We start from the raw sequence: 19,917 nt of genomic DNA, 5'->3' as shown, positions 1-19,917 counted from the left end.
ATTTACAATTTTCAGGCCAGCCAACTGCGCTTGTACTTTATGGTATAAAATCTAAGGAACTGTTTAGTATTGTAATTACTGTTGAAATTAATTATTACATAAGTCTGAGTTGTAAATTGCCAAACAACAAAATTCTCCAGATGTTCAAATGCTTGACTTTTTGAACCCACTCCCATTTTATTCTGACTGCTTCACAGCAGTTGACCTTTTAAAACATTTTTGTTGGGTACAAGGTTCACCCATCATGGTCCATATAACATCCGATACACAGAAACTACCTAAAATTGTGTAGCACTAAGTATAGGCAGGGACACTGTTTAGCCTATTTTGGTGTGAATTCTGACTGCAGTCTAGATTTGTACCAAGGAATCATTACTTCATTTTTGTGCTACTTAAGGTAAAAGGTGTTAATGTTGAGGAGCAGAATGTGTGCCATTTTGAACACCCAGTGCCAGTATCAAGCCTCTTGGGTCAGGTTAGATGCAGAATAAAGGTCCCTGTATTGTACTCCAGAAATGTACCTTTCCATTTCCCACACCCACCATCGTGTCTCTTCTTTGAAGCACTTTCAACTTTGTGTGATTGCCATTAATGGCTGACAAGCAGTTCTCTGGCGATTTTCTGTGACCTTTTGTTCTATTGTTGGACCACTTGGCTTCTGAAGTCTGCTGAGGCAGTTGAATGAATCAATGTACTTAAGCTATGATGCAGAACAGTGTGTTGATGTGAGAAAGATAACTCAGAACTGATGGCAGCAAGTGCAGGGCTACTATGATGTTCACAGCCCAGACCAAATTCAATTGTCAGGTCAATTCAAAGAAGAACAAGCCTTGTACTGGCATGTGCCTCTGTTATCCTATAGGCCCATTTGACTTTTTTCCATTTTGTAGTTGATCTCAGATTCAAAGTTAACACTTGACTTAGCATCAACAGCCATTTGCAGAAGAGCGTTCCAAACTTTTGCTGAATGTTGTGGTCCCGCCACCGGGAGTAAAAAATGGCAGCTAGCATGCATGGGCCATGTGCCACCACGCTGCTGCAATCTTGAGCCTGGCATCTCATATGCAGGGCAGCTGCCACCCTTCCCTCCCAATCACATGTCTGGAATGGCCTTGGCGACATTGTGAACAGCGTCAACTGTTTCTGCACAGGCGCCATTTTTAAAGTACCCCCACCCACCCCACTACAAATGCAGAGTTCCCCCCTTCCCCACCTTGATGGGGCAGCTTTCCTGGGACAGGAAAGTGAAGGCGCGAGTGCCGCCAGGTGCACTGAAGATCTGGAACAGCAGGTAAGATCGCTGCAGATTGGATTTTAAGTAATGTAAAGAGGTAATTTAAATATGTAAAGTCAGGTCCCAGACTTTACTTCACAGATGGCCCGCCACAGAGCTTCACCGTCACCAGGAAGATAAGGCTGGCAATCCCAGCGTTGGGTTCTGTGGCTCCGCTCTTCCGGCAGCCAGCCACCCCCACCCCACTCACCATGGAGCCCAACGTCAGAAGAGCAAAATCCAGCCCTTTATGTGTGAAAGTGTTTTCTGACTTCACTCTTGAAAGCCTGGCTCTCATTTTTTAGGCTATGCTCCCTAGTCCTAGATTCCTGAACCTGCAGAAATAGTTTCTCTCCACCCTACCAATCTCCCTTAATATCTTGAAAACTTCAACCTCACCATCCCTGAACCTTCTGAATTCCAGGGAATGCAACAGTAGTTTGTGTAATCACCTCCATTTAACCCAGTCTAGGTATTATTCTGGTAAATCTGTGCTGCACTTCCTCCAAGGCCAAAATATCCTTCCTACAGTGTGGTCTCCAGAACTGGTCACAGTATTCCAAGTGTGGTCTAGGGCTTTGAATATGTCTTATGGGTACAGTGGTCCCATGCCCAATGTGTAAAGATGGCTCCAATCAGCTTTTATTGCCAATTTAAAACCTGTTCTTTTGTGGGAGTGAGGTTCAGATTCTGTTTTTAGCATCAGAGATCACTGGAAGGTTACCTGGCCCCCACCAAAAAAAATAGCTAAAATTGGAGAATGTTGGTAAAAATTGATTCCGTATTAGAAGCATCACTAAAATCCAAGGACAAAAAAAGAGGTTAAAAAAAAAAGGCAGTTAAATTGAATGGCAATCCACTATACAAGTCTATAATAAAAAATAAGATCAGATTGTCTGCAGTAAATATGATGTTTGGGTGCCAAGTACTATTAGGATGCACATTCTTTGACTTAATACTGGCTTACAGTTTTATAATTTGGTTTTGGACAGGAAATGTTCTCAAATATTTATTAATGAAATCAAAATCAAACATTTGTAAATAAAATTAGGAATTATCCCTATCTACATTCTTCAAGCAGGGTTATAAGGAGAACATTGTATTATCATTATGATCAGTGAATGTGCAATCCCTGTGATGCGATATAGATCATAAAGACAGTATAAACAGGTGGCATTGTTGTCAGAAATACATAAGTTTGAAATCCATTTTCCTAATTACTGTGCCATTTCTATGTATCATTATAACTAATGCTCGAGTGAAGCATAAACATTTAGGCAGAATGGCCAGTTTCTGTGCTATAAAGGATGAACAGGGAGGGTCCTTCTTTCTTTTGAAAAGAGAAGATTGAGGGGTGACCTAATAGAGGTCCTTAAAATTATGAAAGGTTTTGATAGAGTTGACACAGATAGCTGGATTTTAAAGCCTGTCTGCCGCCGGGAACGGTGGTGGGGAGGGGCAAAGAAGATCGCAATGGAGGAGGCCCACCACCGACCCCGATGATGGCAGGCCCCGAACCCATCTCGGTGGCCGCCCCGCCACTCGGTGACAGGACCCGCATTAAAATATGTTAATGCCTACTTACCAAGCATGCCACAGCTATTTAGCCACCACGGTGGAAAAAGAACAAAAAAAGGGAATATCTATGATAGGGTGGAGGACAGGAGAGATTAAGTGCCAAAAGGGTTGGTGGCACAGAGCCAAAGGGAGTGACAATGGGACTAGTAAAGAAACAAAGGATGTGTCTAGAGGAGGTGAATGGCAGAATGATGAACAGCTGCCATTTGAAAGCAAAAACTAGAGTAAAACTGAAACCTGCAAAGAAAAAGGAAACAAAATGGGGACAAAGATTGTGATTTGAAATTGTTGAACACAATGTTGAGTCTGGAAGGTTGTAAAATGCCTAATCGAAAGATGAGATGCTGTTCCTGGTGCTTACGTTGAGCGTCATTGGAACACTGTAGGAGGCTGAGGAGAGAGATCAGTAATGACAGCAAGGTGGACTCAAACCCATTTAATTTCCTTTTTCTTCGCAGGTTCTGGTTTTACTATCTTGTTTTTCTCTTCCTTTGCTTTCAGGTGGCCGCTGTTCATCACCCGCCCCAATTACTCCTTATGTGGTTCGATGTCAAATTTTGTTTTATAAGCACTCCTGTGAAATATCTTGGAAGGTTTTACTACATTAAATGCACTAAAATATAAATGCAGTCTGCTATGAATATCGCACAATGTGGCTCAGCCCATTAGAGTTTACACAAATGCTCAATCTTGGCCCATCAAAACAACATTTTTTTGTGGAAAAGATATTACTGGACAGAGTTTAAAACAACCAGAAGGAGTGCACTCATATGGTTTTATGGAAAGCGATAATGCCCGACGATCTGACACAAAAAGTCAAGACAACTGTGGGAGTATCATCCCAACAATAGCCAGTTCCTCCAGGTCGAGATGAGCAGCAGGGGAAGGAGCTGCAGTTTTAAGCTGCACTGTTTTCACAACTCAATAGATTTTTGTGACGCTGCAACAAAACGTTGCTCAAGATACCTATGCATACAGTAAAAATCTCATCTCGTTAAAATTGGAAAAAAGACAATTTTTTAAACACAAACTTCAATTTAACATTTATTTTGGCTACAGTTGAACAGGTCTGTACTGAAAACTGTAAGCAATAATGTAAAAATGACTTTCCTGTGCCCTATCCTTCCCTTAAGAATTCAATGCAGTCATAATTTTAGTTTACTTTGGATCACAGAGACTAGTAGTCACTAAGTATGAAACAACAAAAACAGGGTAGGAAAAGTAGCCCTCTCACCTCTCAATCAAAAAAATTTAAAAAAAAAACACTACAATCCAGAAGCAGCAATAAGGCATGTACTGCACAGTTTAATTTACAAATATTTTCAAAATACGGTACATACTATTCTTTAATTCTTTTTTACACCAATAGTTTTTGCAGCAATTTTTTTTGCATTGAAGAGAGCTGCATACATAGAAAATTAAAATGTTAATCCTTGCAGGAAGAAAGGGGAACATCAACTAAATGTTAAGAGCAGGTATCATCCAAGAGCCTTCATTACTCACTGTTCATCTCACAGTAAAGGAACTTTTCAAAAGGTTGTATCAAGACTGGGCTTTCTCTACAGGAAGAAAAAATGAAAAAAAAGGAAAAACACCAATGAAAAGATTTGTCTGCCTCAGATTTTACCAATAGTGCATTGATTCTTGCAAATTGTTCACAAAATAATTAGTTTAAAAAAAAACTTGTCTAACCAAATATTTTATAGCCCTACATACGAAATGACTTGCTTTTCCCTCACTAAGAGGCTCATCGTTCTTTAAAAGGCAAGTATATGGAGAAAGCACAAAAGAAGAAAAGGGAAAGGTATGTTACTGGGAACAAAATGAACACATCTGTGGCAAGGAGGAAACCCTCTCATTTTTTTCTCAATTTAATAGAGAGCAAAAAAAGCACATGTGTAATTGCCAGTCCTCTGCAGTGTGAAACGTCTTTCCATCCCCTCGGCACACTTGTTTAAACTCTAAACCTCCCACCAGCCCAAATCAAACAGAATTCTCCCAACTTCTTGACTATTTTCAAGTGAAAGAAAAAAGAAATCAAGGAATAAAGATGCTGGCAAACCCTCCAGTCCTCTTTCCTTCGACAGGTGTTTTGCTCTAACAGACAGTAAAAATTGCTAGACACTGATTTTGTCTATACAAAGCCGGACAAACCAACCTGCGCAAATCATGTGCTATATATTTAATTTACCACAACTCATCAGTGTTCATCACCTGATAATGAACCCTGCCCCAGACAAAATAAATTGTGGAACATTCTTTATTGCCACTTTCAAGTGGTTGGCAAGTACACATGTGCTAACGATAACGAAGAGTAGGGTTCTTTGGTGCAGTTAGCCCACTTTTTTTTTTTTTAAAAAGTATTTTAAATGAAGGATAATATGTACCAATAAGAATTCTGCTGCTACCCCTGGACAGCAGCTGTCTGCCTTCCCAACACAATCAAATATGGCTCTATAAACAGGTGTCAATATACAACCAATAGATTTACAGGGCTCAGACACTGTCTGAATCTCTTGAGCAATGCATGCAACCCTGTGTTGCAATGGAATCCGATTGTAGGTAAAGGCAAAGACTGGTTGTCATAAGGACAACTGCCTGTTGTCAGGGCTTGCAGATAGTTTAGTTGGTCTTCCTGTTGGTGGATCGCTTGCCTTTCTTCAGTGCCAGTTTGTTCTTCACATACCCACGCTTTCTTTTAGAGGTCTAGGGCATAAAGATGGACAACGTTACTAATTTACAGCTCTTGTACTCATACATTGCACCGCCGATATTCAACATCAATTTAACACATTCATTAGCAAATAAAGGCCTTCTCATCTTTCCACACATTTTCTTTGGTGGAGGGAGGGGGGAAGGGGATGAAGGGACAAGGTTTGCAGAAGCTTTCAGCAATTTTTCCACAATTGGTTGGTTTTTCAATCTTCAGCAAAATGAGCAAAACATCATTTGAAGTATTAAAAAGCCAAATAACTAAAAGTGCCAAACCAATAAAAAAACCTGGTTACACTTGGGCACAGTTGACACTTGGCACAAAAGACTGAAGTGCGTAGAAATTATATCCTGAATGTTTTTTTAAAATTAAGACTTCCTTTTACTTGGTTTCTTCATAACCCAATGTTCAGCAACACGTTTGATTTTTATGAAACATTTTGGTGGCCGAAGTAAGCCTTTATTATGTACAGCGTTCTGTCTTCAAAGGGCTACCCCACCTTTTTTGATAAATACTTCTGTTTGGGCACTATGTTAGTTACTCTTGGTTTATGGTCAAGTTTCTCTCTGTTGTCCAGTTTCTTGACTTTGTAAATCCTCACTAGCCAGTGCTCTGAGGTGAAGGCTTCTTCCAGATGCTTGAACTTGATATCTTTGTTACCAATTTCAGCATTTCTAGTGCGATCGAATCCTGGTGGCGTTCTGAAATCCAACTGCAAACAAGCATTAAAATTTTAGCGATACTTTCCATATTACCAAATTATTTCTCAGTTGAGAAACAAATTAAATTTGCTCATACTCAAATCTCTCTAGCCTACTCAACTACTATCCCATGTCAAACTTTCCTTTCCTCTCCAAGATTCTTGAACTACCGAACTCCCACCCACCTCTCGCTTCACTATGTTCAAAATCAGTCATTCTGGTTTCTCTCCTAACCACAGATCTGAGATTTTATTGGCCAAACTCATTCCATGTGACTGCAACTACAGTGTGCCATCATCTCTCTTCATTCTTCTTAACCTCTCCATGGTATTCAATATGGTCAACCATTCCAAGTTCCTTCACCACCTTTCCTCCTTGATCCCATTCCATGGTGCTCTCCCCCCATGGTTCCATCATTACATGTGCCAATGTAGCAAGCATAGCTCCGATGATTAGTTCGCCTCTTGTGCTCAAGGCATATCCAATGCGCACCAAGCTTCTATAACTGGCCCCTCCCTTGCTGGTTAGCTTCCATATGCATGTTGATGACACCAAGTTTTACCTCTTGGTCATTCCTCAATTGTCCTGCATCAAGTTGTGAATAAGCCACAATTTTCCCCAGCACAACACTGACAAATCCACCAAAGCCAATCTCTTCTATTTTCACCAGATATTTGGCTTTAACCAGATCCCATCCTCCTTCTTGGTTGGTCTCAGGCTGAACTAGATAGTGCAGAACCTTTGTTCCTCTTTCATCCCAAACGGAGCTTCAAACTCCATACCCAGTCCACCATGAAGACTACCAATTTCGAGCTTCACATCACCACCTACCTCACCACCCCCACTGTTGCCGAAACCTCATGCATGCCTTTGTCCCTTCAGGGCTCAACTATGCTATGATATATTCACCTACTTGCCAAGTTCTTCCTTGCACTAACTCCAGTGAGAGCAGCATTGATTAGAGTCAAACCAATTTTTAAAAAATGTAATAAGGAACTAACAACTTGCACTTACACAGCACCGTTAGCACAGAAGACTCCACCAGAACACCATCCATCTCCGTTCCTGTGTTAGCTCTGCTTGTTCAGCACCCGAGTCCTCCGTGATCACCACATGCTAGCTGTCCCCAGTGCATTAATTTCAAGATCTTTGAAGTCCACCAAAGCTGTACTCTACCCCATCTTCACAATCCCATCTCAGCCCACATGTTTTCCCTCTTTTGGCCTTGTGTCTTTTGTATGTCACTTTCCACACTCAATGATAAAATCTTTAGCCATCGTGCCTGGAATTCTCTTCCCAAAGCTCTCTGCCTTTTTATGTCTCTCATCTTCAAAAGCTTCCTTAGAACCTACTTCTTGGACCGAACCTCGAGTCACCTCCTCTAACTCTTTCAACTCCTGTTCAATATCAACATCCCAAAGTGCATCACAGCCAATACATAGGTATATTCACTGTACTATAGGTAACCACAATAGCCAATTTGTGAACATGGCCCCCCCAAATAGCAAAGCGATAACCAAATAATCTGTTTTTGTGGTGCTCATTAGAGATCTGCATTTATATAGCGTTTTTCACAACCATGGGTAGCCAGAATCAAAGGGATGTTTTGAAGTTGGAGTTAATTAGTTTAAATTTCTATCTGGGACATCCCAGAGGCACTACGTTTCAATGGAGATAGATTATGCAGGGAGATGCCTTTTGGTCTGGTGTTTTATCTTTGATTACTCACAAAATGTTCAGCTGGTGTTTTGGAAGCAGCTGGGGAGAAGCAGAGAGAAAGCTGCCAGTTGGTGTTTGGAAGCCACTGGGCCCAGTAGCAAAGGGCTAGCAGGAGCCAAGGGTGCTTTCAGATTTAAAGTCACTATGCAAGGGTGCTAGTGAGGCCCATGCTTGATCTGGAAAGTCCACAATCGTGAGGTGACGAAGGAGAGTTGAGGGGTTCACCTTGCCGGATGCTAGCAGTGGAACCCCATAAGATTTCATACCTCGGAGGATAGTTGTAACACTAAGAGTAGTAAAATGAAATCCTGAGAGCTGTGGCTTGGATTGGTCCCAAGAGAAATGAAGGACCCCTTAAGATGCTGAGAAGTATAAGGCGACTCTTGAGTGGAAGTAAAAGTCAAACAGGGAGTGTTCCATTGCGATTTTAGATTTAAAGCATGCGATTATAAATTATAGTGTTAAGTTGCTTGCTTTGTTTAACTCTTATACAGTAAAGCTTCTGTTTACAACGTGAAAGTTTGTGGTGTGATTTTTTTCAGTTAATAACAAAGTTCAAATTTCTCTTAAAAATTTACTGCTCTCTAACTGGATCATAACACTTTTGCAAAGAAGGAAATGTGGCAACCCATCTGCACAAAGAAAGCTCCCACAAACTAATGTGGTAATGACCAGATAGTCTGCTTTTTGTGATGTTGATTGAGAGATAAATATTGGCCAGCCAACCAGGGATAACTCCCCTACTCCTCTTCGAAATAGTGCCAGGATATCTTTTACATCCACCTGAGGGGGAAGACAGGGCCTCAGTTAAATGTCTCATCAGAAAGATGGCACCTCCGACAGTGCAGCACTCCCTCAGTACTGCACTAGAGAGTTAGTCTTGATTTCTTTGCTCAAGTCCAGAACCTTGTGACTCAAATGTAAGAATGCTACCCACTATCCACTGCTGACACTAATTGAGGGTTAAATACTGGCCAGGATACTAGATGAAATGCCTCATCCTTCTTTGAATAGTGCCATGGGCTTGTTTACAATTACCTGAGCTGGCAGATAGTCAGGGTTTCAGTTTTGTGTCTCATCTGAAAAACAGCATCTCTAACACTGCAGCACAGATTATGTGCTAAAGTCCCTGGAAGAGAGCTTGAACGCCCCAAACTTGTGCCTCAGAGGTGAGAGTGCTAACACTAAGCCAAATGGACACCAAATCAGGGAATGCAGTGACTGAAAAGGGAACAAATAAATTAAAGAGAGATATGGGGTCATCATAAACAGAATATTTTTTGATGTGTTGTAGCCATTGCACAAAATTAAAAATTTGAATCTGCACACCATGTATGTAGAGATTGTGTGGTACAGTAAATTAGATTTTCGTCTCTGTTCAAATCCAGCACAGTTGGATTCAAGAATGTCTGATGTGTTCAGATTTCTAAAAGGTTCCTCTGTGAAATGTGATGCATAGTCCTAATATAGTTCCTAGTTGGCAAAGGGCGAGCAACACAATACAGCTGACAAGTTGGCATTAAATGGACAGATGTACTCAGAGGCCAGAGGATAGCTAATGAGGGAAAACTCTTGTACAACAGCGAGTGCTCTTCTGAGGTTAGGACTGAGACACAATGACAGGAAAAGCAGAGGAACTTTGCTCTGCATCTCACTATTCTATAACTGATCTGAGAGTGCTTGATGCTATTGTGTGTCTGAAATGAGAAGTGTTCTATTCCCCAACTGTATTATATCTCATCTTGAGGAACATCAAAAAAACATGCACTGTCATCCAAAGCACTGAGCTCACCCTTAGTGATCTGAAACTTATATAAACTTTGAAGTAATTAAATGAGTTTCAGGATAACATTTATTCTATATGGATGCGTTAAATGGGGTCATTTACACCAGCCAACTGCATGTACCCACAAGGATAAAATTACTTAATAGAAATATTCAATATATTATGATTAATAGGTAATCATAACTAATCACACCCACTTACCTGCATCTCTCCAAATCTGTAGTAGGACATCTTGTACATGAGACAGTTCAGTAAAGTTGGCGAGCCAGCCTTGTCCACACGGAATTCTCCCTGGGGCGTGAAGTAGTCGCTTTCCTACGGGTTAAGCAATACAGTTGCTAATTTGCACTTGCAGCACAAAAACAACTTTCAAGTACATTAACAAATGTCTGACAAGCCTTGAACCAAAAGGCATCACTTTACCCGAATATCCTTTGGATGCTCTCCTTCTGCTATCCTGACCATCCAAAGAAACTTGTTGATGTCATCACCAGAGTAACCAATCACTCCGCCGAAGATGATGAGCACATAGTCCACATCTAGACTCCGCATTATCTGGTAAGCTGCACTCTCATTGGATGACATCGCTTTTCCAACCTAGAACCATAGAAAAATTTCAGCCCAGAAGGAGGCCATTCAGCCCATCGTGTCCATGCCAGCTGAAAAAGAAAACCAACCTAATCTAATCCCATCTTCCAGCACCTGGTCTATCACCTTGCAGGTTACAGACCTTCAGGTGCAGGTCCCTTTTTAAAAACAATTGAGGGTTTCTGCCTCCACCACTCCTGGCAGTGAATTCCAGACCCCCACCACCCTCTGGGTGGAAGTTTCTCATGTCCCCTCTAATCCTTCTACCAATCAACTTAAATCTGTGCCCCCTGGTAACTGATCTCGCTGCTAGGGGAAGCAGGTCCTTCCTGTCTATCTAGGTCCCTCATAATTTTGTACACCTCAATTAAGTCACCCCTCAGCCTCCGCTGTTCTAAGGAAAACAACCCCAGCCGATCCAATCTTTCCTCATAGCTGCAACTTTCAAGCCCCGGCAGCATTCTTGTAAATCTCCTCTGCACTTTCTCCAGAGCAACGATATTCCTCCTGTAATGTGGCGACCAGAACTGTACGCAATACTCCAACTTTGGCCGAACCAGCGTTTTATACAGTTCCAGCATTACATCCCTGCTTTTGTATTCTACACCTCAGCCAATAAAAGGAAAGCATTCCATATGCCACTTTCACCTCTTTATCTACCTGCCCTGCCACCTTTAGGGACCTGTGGACATTCTACCCCTCTCAATATCCTCCCTTTAATTGTATATTCCCTCACTTTATGTGCCCTCCCCAAGTGCGTTACCTCACACTTCTCCTGACTGAATTCCATTTGCCACTTTTCCGCCCACTCAACCAAACCATTGATAACATTCTGGAGTTTACAGCCAGCCTCTTCACTATCAACTACACAAACATTTTTTGTGTCATCAGCAAATTTCCTAATCATGCCTCTCACATTGAAGTCCAAATCATTTATACCACAAACAGCAAGGGACCCAATACGGAGCCCTGTGGAACGCCACTGGAAACAGCTTTCCATTCACAAAAACATCCGTCGACTACTACCCTTTGCTTCCTGTCACTGAGACAATTTTGGATCCAACCTGCCACATTTCGCAGGATCCCATGGACTTTTATTTTACTGACCAGTCTGCCATGCGGGACCTTGTCAAATGCCTTACTAAAATCCATGTAGACCACATCCACTACACTACCCTCATCAATCCTCCCCATCACTTCCTCAAAGAATTCAATTAAGTTAGTAAGACATGACGTTCCTTTAAAATATCCATGCTGAATATCCCCGATCAGTCCATGCTTTTCTAAGTGGCAGTTTTATCCTGTCCCTCACGACTGATTCTAATAATTTACCCACCACCAAGGTCAGACTGACCGGCCTGTAATTATTTGGCCTATTCCTCGCACCCTTTTTAAACAATGGTATAACGTTCGCAGACCTCCTTTCCTCTGGCACCTCGCCCGTATCCAGTGAGGATTTGAAGATGATCCTCAGCGCATCCGCTATTTCCTCCCTGGCTTCCTTTAACAACCTGGGATGCAATCCATTCGGCCCTGGTGATTTATCCACTTTCAAGGACGCCAGACCCTTTCGTACTTCCTCTCTCATAATGCTAATCCTATCTAATATGTCACACTCCTCTTTTACTAAAATGGTTGCATTACCCCTCTCCTTTGTGAAGAGGGAGGCAAAAGAACTCATTAAGCACCCTGCCCGCATCACCTGCATCCATGTGCAAGTTCCCTTGTACATCTCTGATGGGCCCTACCAGTTCCTTAGTTATCCTCTTGCTCTTAATGTACTGATAAAACATCTTTGGGTTTTCTTTGATTTTACCTGCCAATATTTTTTCATGTCCCCTTTTGCTTTTCTAATTTCTTTTTCCTTCACCCCTGCACTTTCTATACTCCTCTAGACTTCCTAAAGTATTAAGTTTTTTGTGATCGTCATAAGCTTCCTTTTTCTGCTTCAACATACCCTGTAAGCCTCTAGATAACCAGGGGGCTCTAGATTTGGCCGTACCACCCTTTATCTTTGTGGGATAACCTGAAGGACAAACAGTCAATGTTATGTAGCTCCCTTGTAAAAGCATTGCATGACTGAACAGTGAACAAAACATACCAAAATTCAGTATTTCACTAATATTTTCAGGGCCTGTCATTTACATCTCATCTTCACATTGTTACGAGTGTTTCCATTTTTTTGTTAAATTATGAGGATTTGTGTTTTAAAACTGTAAAAGGATTCCATAGATGCTGGAACTTTTGTTTTTTAAAAAAGGTCATCAGAAGATCTTTTGGATTGAGCTTGAAAACAACAGTTACTGTAAAGGCACCTGTTTTCGGATAAACGTCCAACAGAGGCTTTTTTGACTTGGGGAAAGATGTTTACAAAGAAGTGACAGGTCAAGATTTATAGGGGTCAGGAGGTTTGACTCCTAAGACGTTTTTGGTTTCGCTTTAGACAGACGGTTGGGCATATGGACAATGGTTTGAAAAGACAGTTGGAGAAAACAGGTCAAGGGAGCAAACCCCAACTCAGCTTGTGCCAGCTATTTGGAAATTCTGCCAGTTTTCCATCTCTTTGAGAAGCTCGGAGATGCACGTGTAAGAAACAGACTGAAACTGTTGCTACATTTTTCTTGGAAAGCCTGCCCAAACTAATCTTCAATGTCGCCTAACAAGAACTGTCCTAGAAAGATCCCAGTGACAGTTGTCTAGGCGTATTTGGGATGCCAAAACAAAGAACATCTGACGTCTTTCCATACCTTCTCTTTTTTTCTTCAAGAATTAGCAAGTATTTGACCAAAGTATTTTTTTTTGTCTGTGCTAGAGCTCTTGAGTAAATCTCTTTTTCGATTAACTGGTGTACCTATGTGTGTGTGTGAGGGGCTACGGTAAAAAGGGAACTTTTATATTTGAATCTGTGTGTTAATGCTTTGCATCGTTACTGGTTAAGACTTGTTTTATAATAAAAGCCCCTGGGAAGGACAGCATTACCCCTGAAATAATCAAGAGTGCCAAGCCTGCTATACTCTCAGCACTACATGAACTGCTATGCCTGTGCTGGGACGAGGGAGCAGTACCCCAGGACATGCGCGATGCCAACATCATCACCCTCTATAAAAACAAAGGTGACCGCGGTGACTGCAACAACTACCGTGGAATCTCCCTGCTCAGCATAGTGGGGAAAGTCTTTGCTCGAGTCGCTCTGAACAGGCTCCAGAAGCTGGCCGAGCGCGTCTACCCTGAGGCACAGTGTGGCTTTCGTGCAGAGAGATCGACTATTGACATGCTGTTCTCCCTTCGTCAGATACAGGAGAAATGCCGTGAACAACAGATTGCTTTCATTGATCTCACCAAAGCCTTTGACCTCGTCAGCAGACGTGGTCTCTTCAGACTACTAGAAAAGATCGGATGTCCACCAAAGCTACTAAGTATCATCACCTCATTCCATGACAATATGAAAGGCACAATTCAACATGGTGGCTCCTCATCAGAGCCCTTTCCTATCCTGAGTGGTGTGAAACAGGGCTGTGTTCTCGCACCCACACTTTTTGGGATTTTCTTCTCCCTGCTGCTTTCACATGCGTTCAAATCCTCTGAAGAAGGAATTTTCCTCCACACAAGATCAGGGGGCAGGTTGTTCAACCTTGCCCGTCTAAGAGCGAAGTCCAAAGTACAGAAAGTCCTCATCAGAGAACTCCTCTTTGCTGACGATGCTGCTTTAACATCTCACACTGAAGAATGCCTGCAGAGTCTCATCGACAGGTTTGCGTCTGCCTGCAATGAATTTGGCTTAACCATCAGCCTCAAGAAAACGAACATCATGGGGCAGGATGTCAGAAATGCTCCATCCATCAATATTGGCGACCACGCTCTGGAAGTGGTTCAAGAGTTCACCTACCTAGGCTCAACTATCACCAGTAACCTGTCTCTAGATGCAGAAATCAACAAGCGCATGGGTAAGGCTTCCACTGCTATGTTCAGACTGGCCAAGAGAGTGTGGGAAAATGGCGCACTGACACGGAACACAAAAGTCCGAGTGTATCAGGCCTGTGTCCTCAGTACCTTGCTCTACGGCAGCGAGGCCTGGACAACGTATGCCAGCCAAGAGCGACGTCTCAATTCATTCCATCTTCGCTGCCTTCGGAGAATACTTGGCATCAGGTGGCAGGACTATATCTCCAACACAGAAGTCCTTGAAGCGGCCAACATCCCCAGCTTATACACACTACTGAGTCAGCGGCGCTTGAGATGGCTTGGCCATGTGAGCCGCATGGAAGATGGCAGGATCCCCAAAGACACATTGTACAGCGAGCTCGCCACTGGTATCAGACCCACCGGCCGTCCATGTCTCCGTTATAAAGACGTCTGCAAACGCGACATGAAATCGTGTGACATTGATCACAAGTCGTGGGAGTCAGTTGCCAGCATTCGCCAGAGCTGGCGGGCAGCCATAAAGACAGGGCTAAATTGTGGCGAGTCGAAGAGACTTAGTAGTTGGCAGGAAAAAAGACAGAGGCGCAAGGGAAGAGCCAACTGTGCAACAGCCCCAACAAACAAATTTCTCTGCAGCACCTGTGGAAGAGCCTGTCACTCCAGAATTGGCCTTTATAGCCACTCCAGGCGCTGCTTCACAAACCACTGACCACCTCCAGGCGCGTATCCATTGTCTCTCGAGATAAGGAGGCCCAAAAGAATAATAAACTGATAATTTTGTTGTTTATTAAAGAAACCTGGTTGGTGTATTTTATTCTGGGATAAAAACAGAGTCTATGATTGACCGTAGCGGTAACTGGGAAAACATTTAAATATATGTTGTGACCTGTGCAGAAGTGGAACTAGAAAAACAGTGCACTCTTCTCGCCTCAGTCGCAACAACATTGAGTGATACAACTGCTCAGAAGGTAGGCCAGCAATCTACTTCACCTCCACTAATACTAGTCTGCAATTTGTTGCTAGACAGTGAGGAAGAGAAGCCCACAGTGATACTCCCTCTGTGTGTGGACAGACCTGGCTTCCACTGGTCAAGTGACTGGCCAAGAGGATGGAAGATGGAGTATAATGAGTTGAAATTATCCACTTAGGTAGGAAAAATAGAAAAGCAGAATAGTTTTTAGAAGATGAGATATTAATAAATGTTGGTGTTCAGTGGGTTTTGAGGATCCTTGTACACGAGTCACAGAAAGTTAACATGCACGTACAGCAAGCAATTAGGAAGGCAAATGGTAAGTTAGCATTTATTGCAAGGGAGTTGGAGTATCTTGGTAAGGAAATCTTTCTGCAATTATATAGGGCTTTGGTGAGACCAGACCAAGAGTTGTTGTATACAGTTTTAGTGCCCTTACCCAAGGAAGAATATACTTGCCTTAGAGGGGGTGGAATAAAGGTTGACTGACTCCGGGATGGCAGGGATATCTTATGAGAAGCGAATAAGTAAAAATGGGCCTATATTCACTGCAATTTACAAGAATGAGAGGTGCTCCAATTGAAACATAGAAAATATTTAGGGGGCCTGACAGCATAGATGCCAAAAGGCTGCTTCCCTTGGCTGAAGAGTCTCGAACTAGGGGTCATAATCTAAGAATAAGGGGCCAGCCATATAGGGCTGAGATGAGGAAAATTTCTCCATTGAGAGGGATGTGAATCTGGAATTCTCTGCCCCAGAGGGCTGTGGAAGCTCAATTGTTGAGTATATTCAAGACTGTAGCACAAAGTCCAACTTGATGGAATACTGCTGCAACAGTGTATGTAACTCAGGGAATTTGGTCAGTGACGCAATTCGGCGCGGTGAGGGAAGAGGTGCTATTCTAGTTTTCTATAAAACAAGGAGCAGGAGACAGACCTGGCAGCAGCAGGGGCAGCTGATAAATCAATTGGAGTGCGGGTAGAGCAGACCTTATACGGTGTTTTGCAGAAAAATCAAGGAGTAACATCAAAGGATAACAGGTAGATGATTAGTTGATGAATTTTTAAAGTTTTTTTTTCTCTAGTCTAGGGTAGTCGTTTAAACTAGCACCTGAAAACTATAAAGTATTGTATTAAATTTACAGCTGAGATTACTAGAATTCCAATCAGGTAAGTAATAAGAGTAGTAGCAAAGTTCAGATCTAAAGGCATTTTAATTAAAATTAATTCTTTAGACAGGGTATTAATAAGATCATAAAAGGGGAAAGAGGGATATTTTCCTTAGATCATGGATGGGCAGCTGAGACCTGTTGCTTGCAATTCCAGCACCATGTGGGAACTTCAGGACACTTTATGTATCTTGGGGGACCATGTGTACAGAAGTTGGCTCTAGCTGCTTGAGCTCCAGCACAGGATTTCCAAACTTGAGAGGCAGCTGCAGTATCAGGGAGCAGGAAGAGTTTCCTGGATAATACTTTCCGGGAGGTGGTCACCCCGCAGGCAGTGAGACTTCAGGATAGCAGATGGGTGGCCATCCGGAAGACTAGGAGTCTTTGGGGTGTATGCCACTCTCAAACCAGTACTCAGCATTGGAGAGTGCAGTCCAGATAATGGCACCAATGGGCAAGGATCTGCACAGGAGGTAACAGCAAAGCAATCGTTATAGGAGATTCCATGGTTAGGGGGACAGACAGGCATTTCTGTAACCGTCATCATGAATCCCGCATGGTGCGTTGCCTCCCGAGTGTCAGGGTAAAGGGCATCATGGACAGGGTGCAAAATATTCTGCAGAAGGAAGGGAGTGATCCAGAGGTTGTGGTACCTATTGAGGCACTATGGTCAGATTTTCAGGAGCTAGAGAGGAAGTTAAAATGTAGGGCCTTGAAGGTTGTAATCTCTGATTCACTAGTACATGGCACTGACAGTAGAGTAGAAATAGGAAAATAGGGAGGATCAATACATGGCATGAGGCATGATGCGGGAAGAAGGGTTTCAGATTCTTGGGTCACCGGGACCAACTCTGGGGCAGGAGGCAAATATTCAAAAGGGATGGGTTGCACATCAACAGGACTGCGACCAATGTCTTCGTGGGGAGTTTCACTAGCAGGGGTTGAGGAGTATTTAAGCGAAATTGGCTGGCGGGTAGGCACCAGCATTTAGAAGTAGAAAAGAGAAAAAAGGTGCATAAAGGAGTGTGTGTGTTGGATAGTACTAGAGAGGGAAGTAATACCATATTAGATAGGAACTAAGAAGGACTGTGATGAATACAAAGACAGATTTACAATGCATGCACGTAAACACATTAAGTGTGGCAATTAAAGGCGAGCTACAAACACAAATAGCCATGTGGGAATATGATGTAGTGGCATAAACGGAAACGTAGCTTAAAAATGGTGAGGACGGGGCATTTAATATTCAGGGATACAAAGTGTTCAAAAAAGATAGAGAAGGAAAAAAGAGAAGCAGTACTGATCAGGGAAGGCATTGTAGTGTTGGAAATAGAGGATGTCCTTGAGGGCGGAAAAGACAGAATCCATTTGGTTACAGCTGAGAAGCAAAAAGGGGATGATCACGCTACTGGGGGTATTCTATAGGCCTCCAAATAGAGAGAGAGATAGAGGAGCAAATCTGCACAGAAATCACGGAGATATGCAAGAACTATAGAGTGATGATATTGGGGGACTTTAATTATTCAAATATCAATTGGGATAATGTTAGAGCAAAGGGAAAGGAGGGGAGGAATTTCTCAGATGTGCTCAGGAAAACTTTCTTGACCAGTATGTTCTTAGCCCAACTAGGAAGGAGGCATTGCTGGATCTGGTGCTGGAGAATGAGGCAGGCCAAGTGGACTAAAGTGTTTGCGGAGGAAAACTTGGGTAAGAGTGATCAAAGTATCATAAGGTTTAGGATTAGCAATGGAGAAGAGCAAAGAACAAACTAAAGTAGAACTTCTAAATAGAATATAGGGCTAACTTCAATGGGATCAGAGGGAATCTAGAAAGGGTAAAATGGAACCAAAGATGCACAGGAACAACTGTACTGGAGCAAAGGGTGATCTTTAAAGAGATGTTTCAGGTACAGGCTAGGTAGATTCCAACAAGGACGAAATACAAGGGAACAAATGCCAGGGCTCCTTGGATGTCGACGGAGATAGAGAATATAATGAAATGCAGAAAGAGGGTGTATGATGCATGTCAGGTGAATCTTCAAGTGAGAACCAGGCCAAATACAATAAGTTGAGAGGGGAGGTGAAGAGGAAAATACCACTAGCAGAGAGAGAATGAGAATAGAATAGCAGTTAATGTAACCATGGTTAACTAAAGAAGTTAAGGAAAGCATCAAACTTAAAGAAAAAGCATATAATTGTGCAAAGCTGAATGGCAAGTCAGATGATTAGTCAGAATATAAAGAACAGCAGAGAATGACTAAAAGGTTAATCAGGAGAAAGAAATTAGTGTACGAGAGGAAGCTAGCTAGAAATGTAAAAACGATAGCAAGAGTTTCTACAGATATTTAAAAAGGAAAAGTGTAAATAAAATGAGTGTTGATCCTCTAGAGATTGAGAATGGGGAGTTAATGGTAGATAATAAGGAAATGGAGGACGAAATGAACAAATATTTTGCTTCTGTCTGCACTATAGAGGGTACAAAAAACGTTCCAGTAATAGCTATAAAACAGGAGGTGGAAGGAAGAGAGGAACTTGGTGAAATTACAATCGTCAGGGAAGTGGTACTGAGCAAACTGATGAAGCTGCAGGCTGACAAGTCCCCGGGTCCTGACAGACTTGATCCTAGGGTCTTACAACAGGTGACTAATAAGGTAGAAGATGTGTTGGTGTTAATTTTTCAAAATTCACGATATTTTGGAAAGGTTCCATCAGACTGGGAAGTAGCAAATATAACCCCTCTATTCAAGAAGGGCGGAGGCAGAAAACAGATAGTTATAGACCAGCTAGCTTGACGTCTGTCGTGGGGAAGGTCAATCAATTAAGGTGGCTACAGCTGGGCACTTCGAAAAACTCAAAGTAATCAATAATAGTCAGCATGGTTTTGTGAAAGGGAAGTCATGTTTAACCAATTTATTGGAGCTCTTTGAAGGAGTAACATGCGCTGTGGATAAAGGGGAGTCAGTTGACATACTGTACTTGGATTTCCAGAAGGCATTTGACAAGGTGCCACATAAAAGCTAATTGCGCAAAGTAGGAGCGCATGGTATAGGGAGCAACATATTAGCATGGATAGAAGATTGGCTGGCTGGCAGAAAACAGAGAGTATGCATAAATGGGTTCTTTTCAGAGTGGCAGGATGTGACAAGTGGAGCCCCACAGGGGTCTGTGCTAGACATCAACTTTTTACAATTTATATCAATGACTTAGATGAGGGAGCAATGGCATGGTAGCTAAAGTTGCAGATGACACAAAGATAAGTAGGAAAGTATGTTGAAGAAGACATAAGGAGGTTGTAGACGGATATAGATAGGTTGAGTGAGTGGGCAAAAATCTGGCAGATGGAGTATAATGTGGGAAAATGTGAAGTTGTTTACTTTGGCAGGAAGAATAAAAAAGCATATTACTTAGACAGAGAATGACTGCAAAATTCCGAGGTGCAGAGGAATCTAGGTGTTCTAGTGCATGAATCACAAAAAGTTAGCATGTAGGTACAGCAGGTAA

At 42.3% G+C, this 19,917-nt stretch overlaps 1 protein-coding gene across 1 annotated transcript in view; it reads right to left on the bottom strand.

The window, feature by feature from the left end:
- Positions 1-3,882: 3,882 nt before the first annotated feature.
- The window catches only part of stt3b (STT3 oligosaccharyltransferase complex catalytic subunit B), a 177,122-nt gene continuing 161,087 nt past the window's right edge, over positions 3,883-19,917 (bottom strand). Inside the window, exons 13-16 of the mRNA XM_068056496.1 lie at positions 10,194-10,367; positions 9,972-10,085; positions 6,064-6,276; positions 3,883-5,557 (exon numbers count right to left, since the gene is read on the bottom strand). Of these exons, the coding sequence (XP_067912597.1) occupies positions 5,474-5,557; positions 6,064-6,276; positions 9,972-10,085; positions 10,194-10,367 (585 nt within the window). The 3' untranslated portion in view covers positions 3,883-5,473. The remainder of the gene's footprint in view (positions 5,558-6,063; positions 6,277-9,971; positions 10,086-10,193; positions 10,368-19,917) is intronic.

This window comes from Heterodontus francisci, chromosome 2 (genome assembly GCF_036365525.1).
Source record: "Heterodontus francisci isolate sHetFra1 chromosome 2, sHetFra1.hap1, whole genome shotgun sequence".
Taxonomy (NCBI): domain Eukaryota; kingdom Metazoa; phylum Chordata; class Chondrichthyes; order Heterodontiformes; family Heterodontidae; genus Heterodontus; species Heterodontus francisci.
The sequence above is the reverse complement of the archived record's forward strand: the minus strand, read 5'-3'. Positions and strand labels throughout refer to the sequence as shown.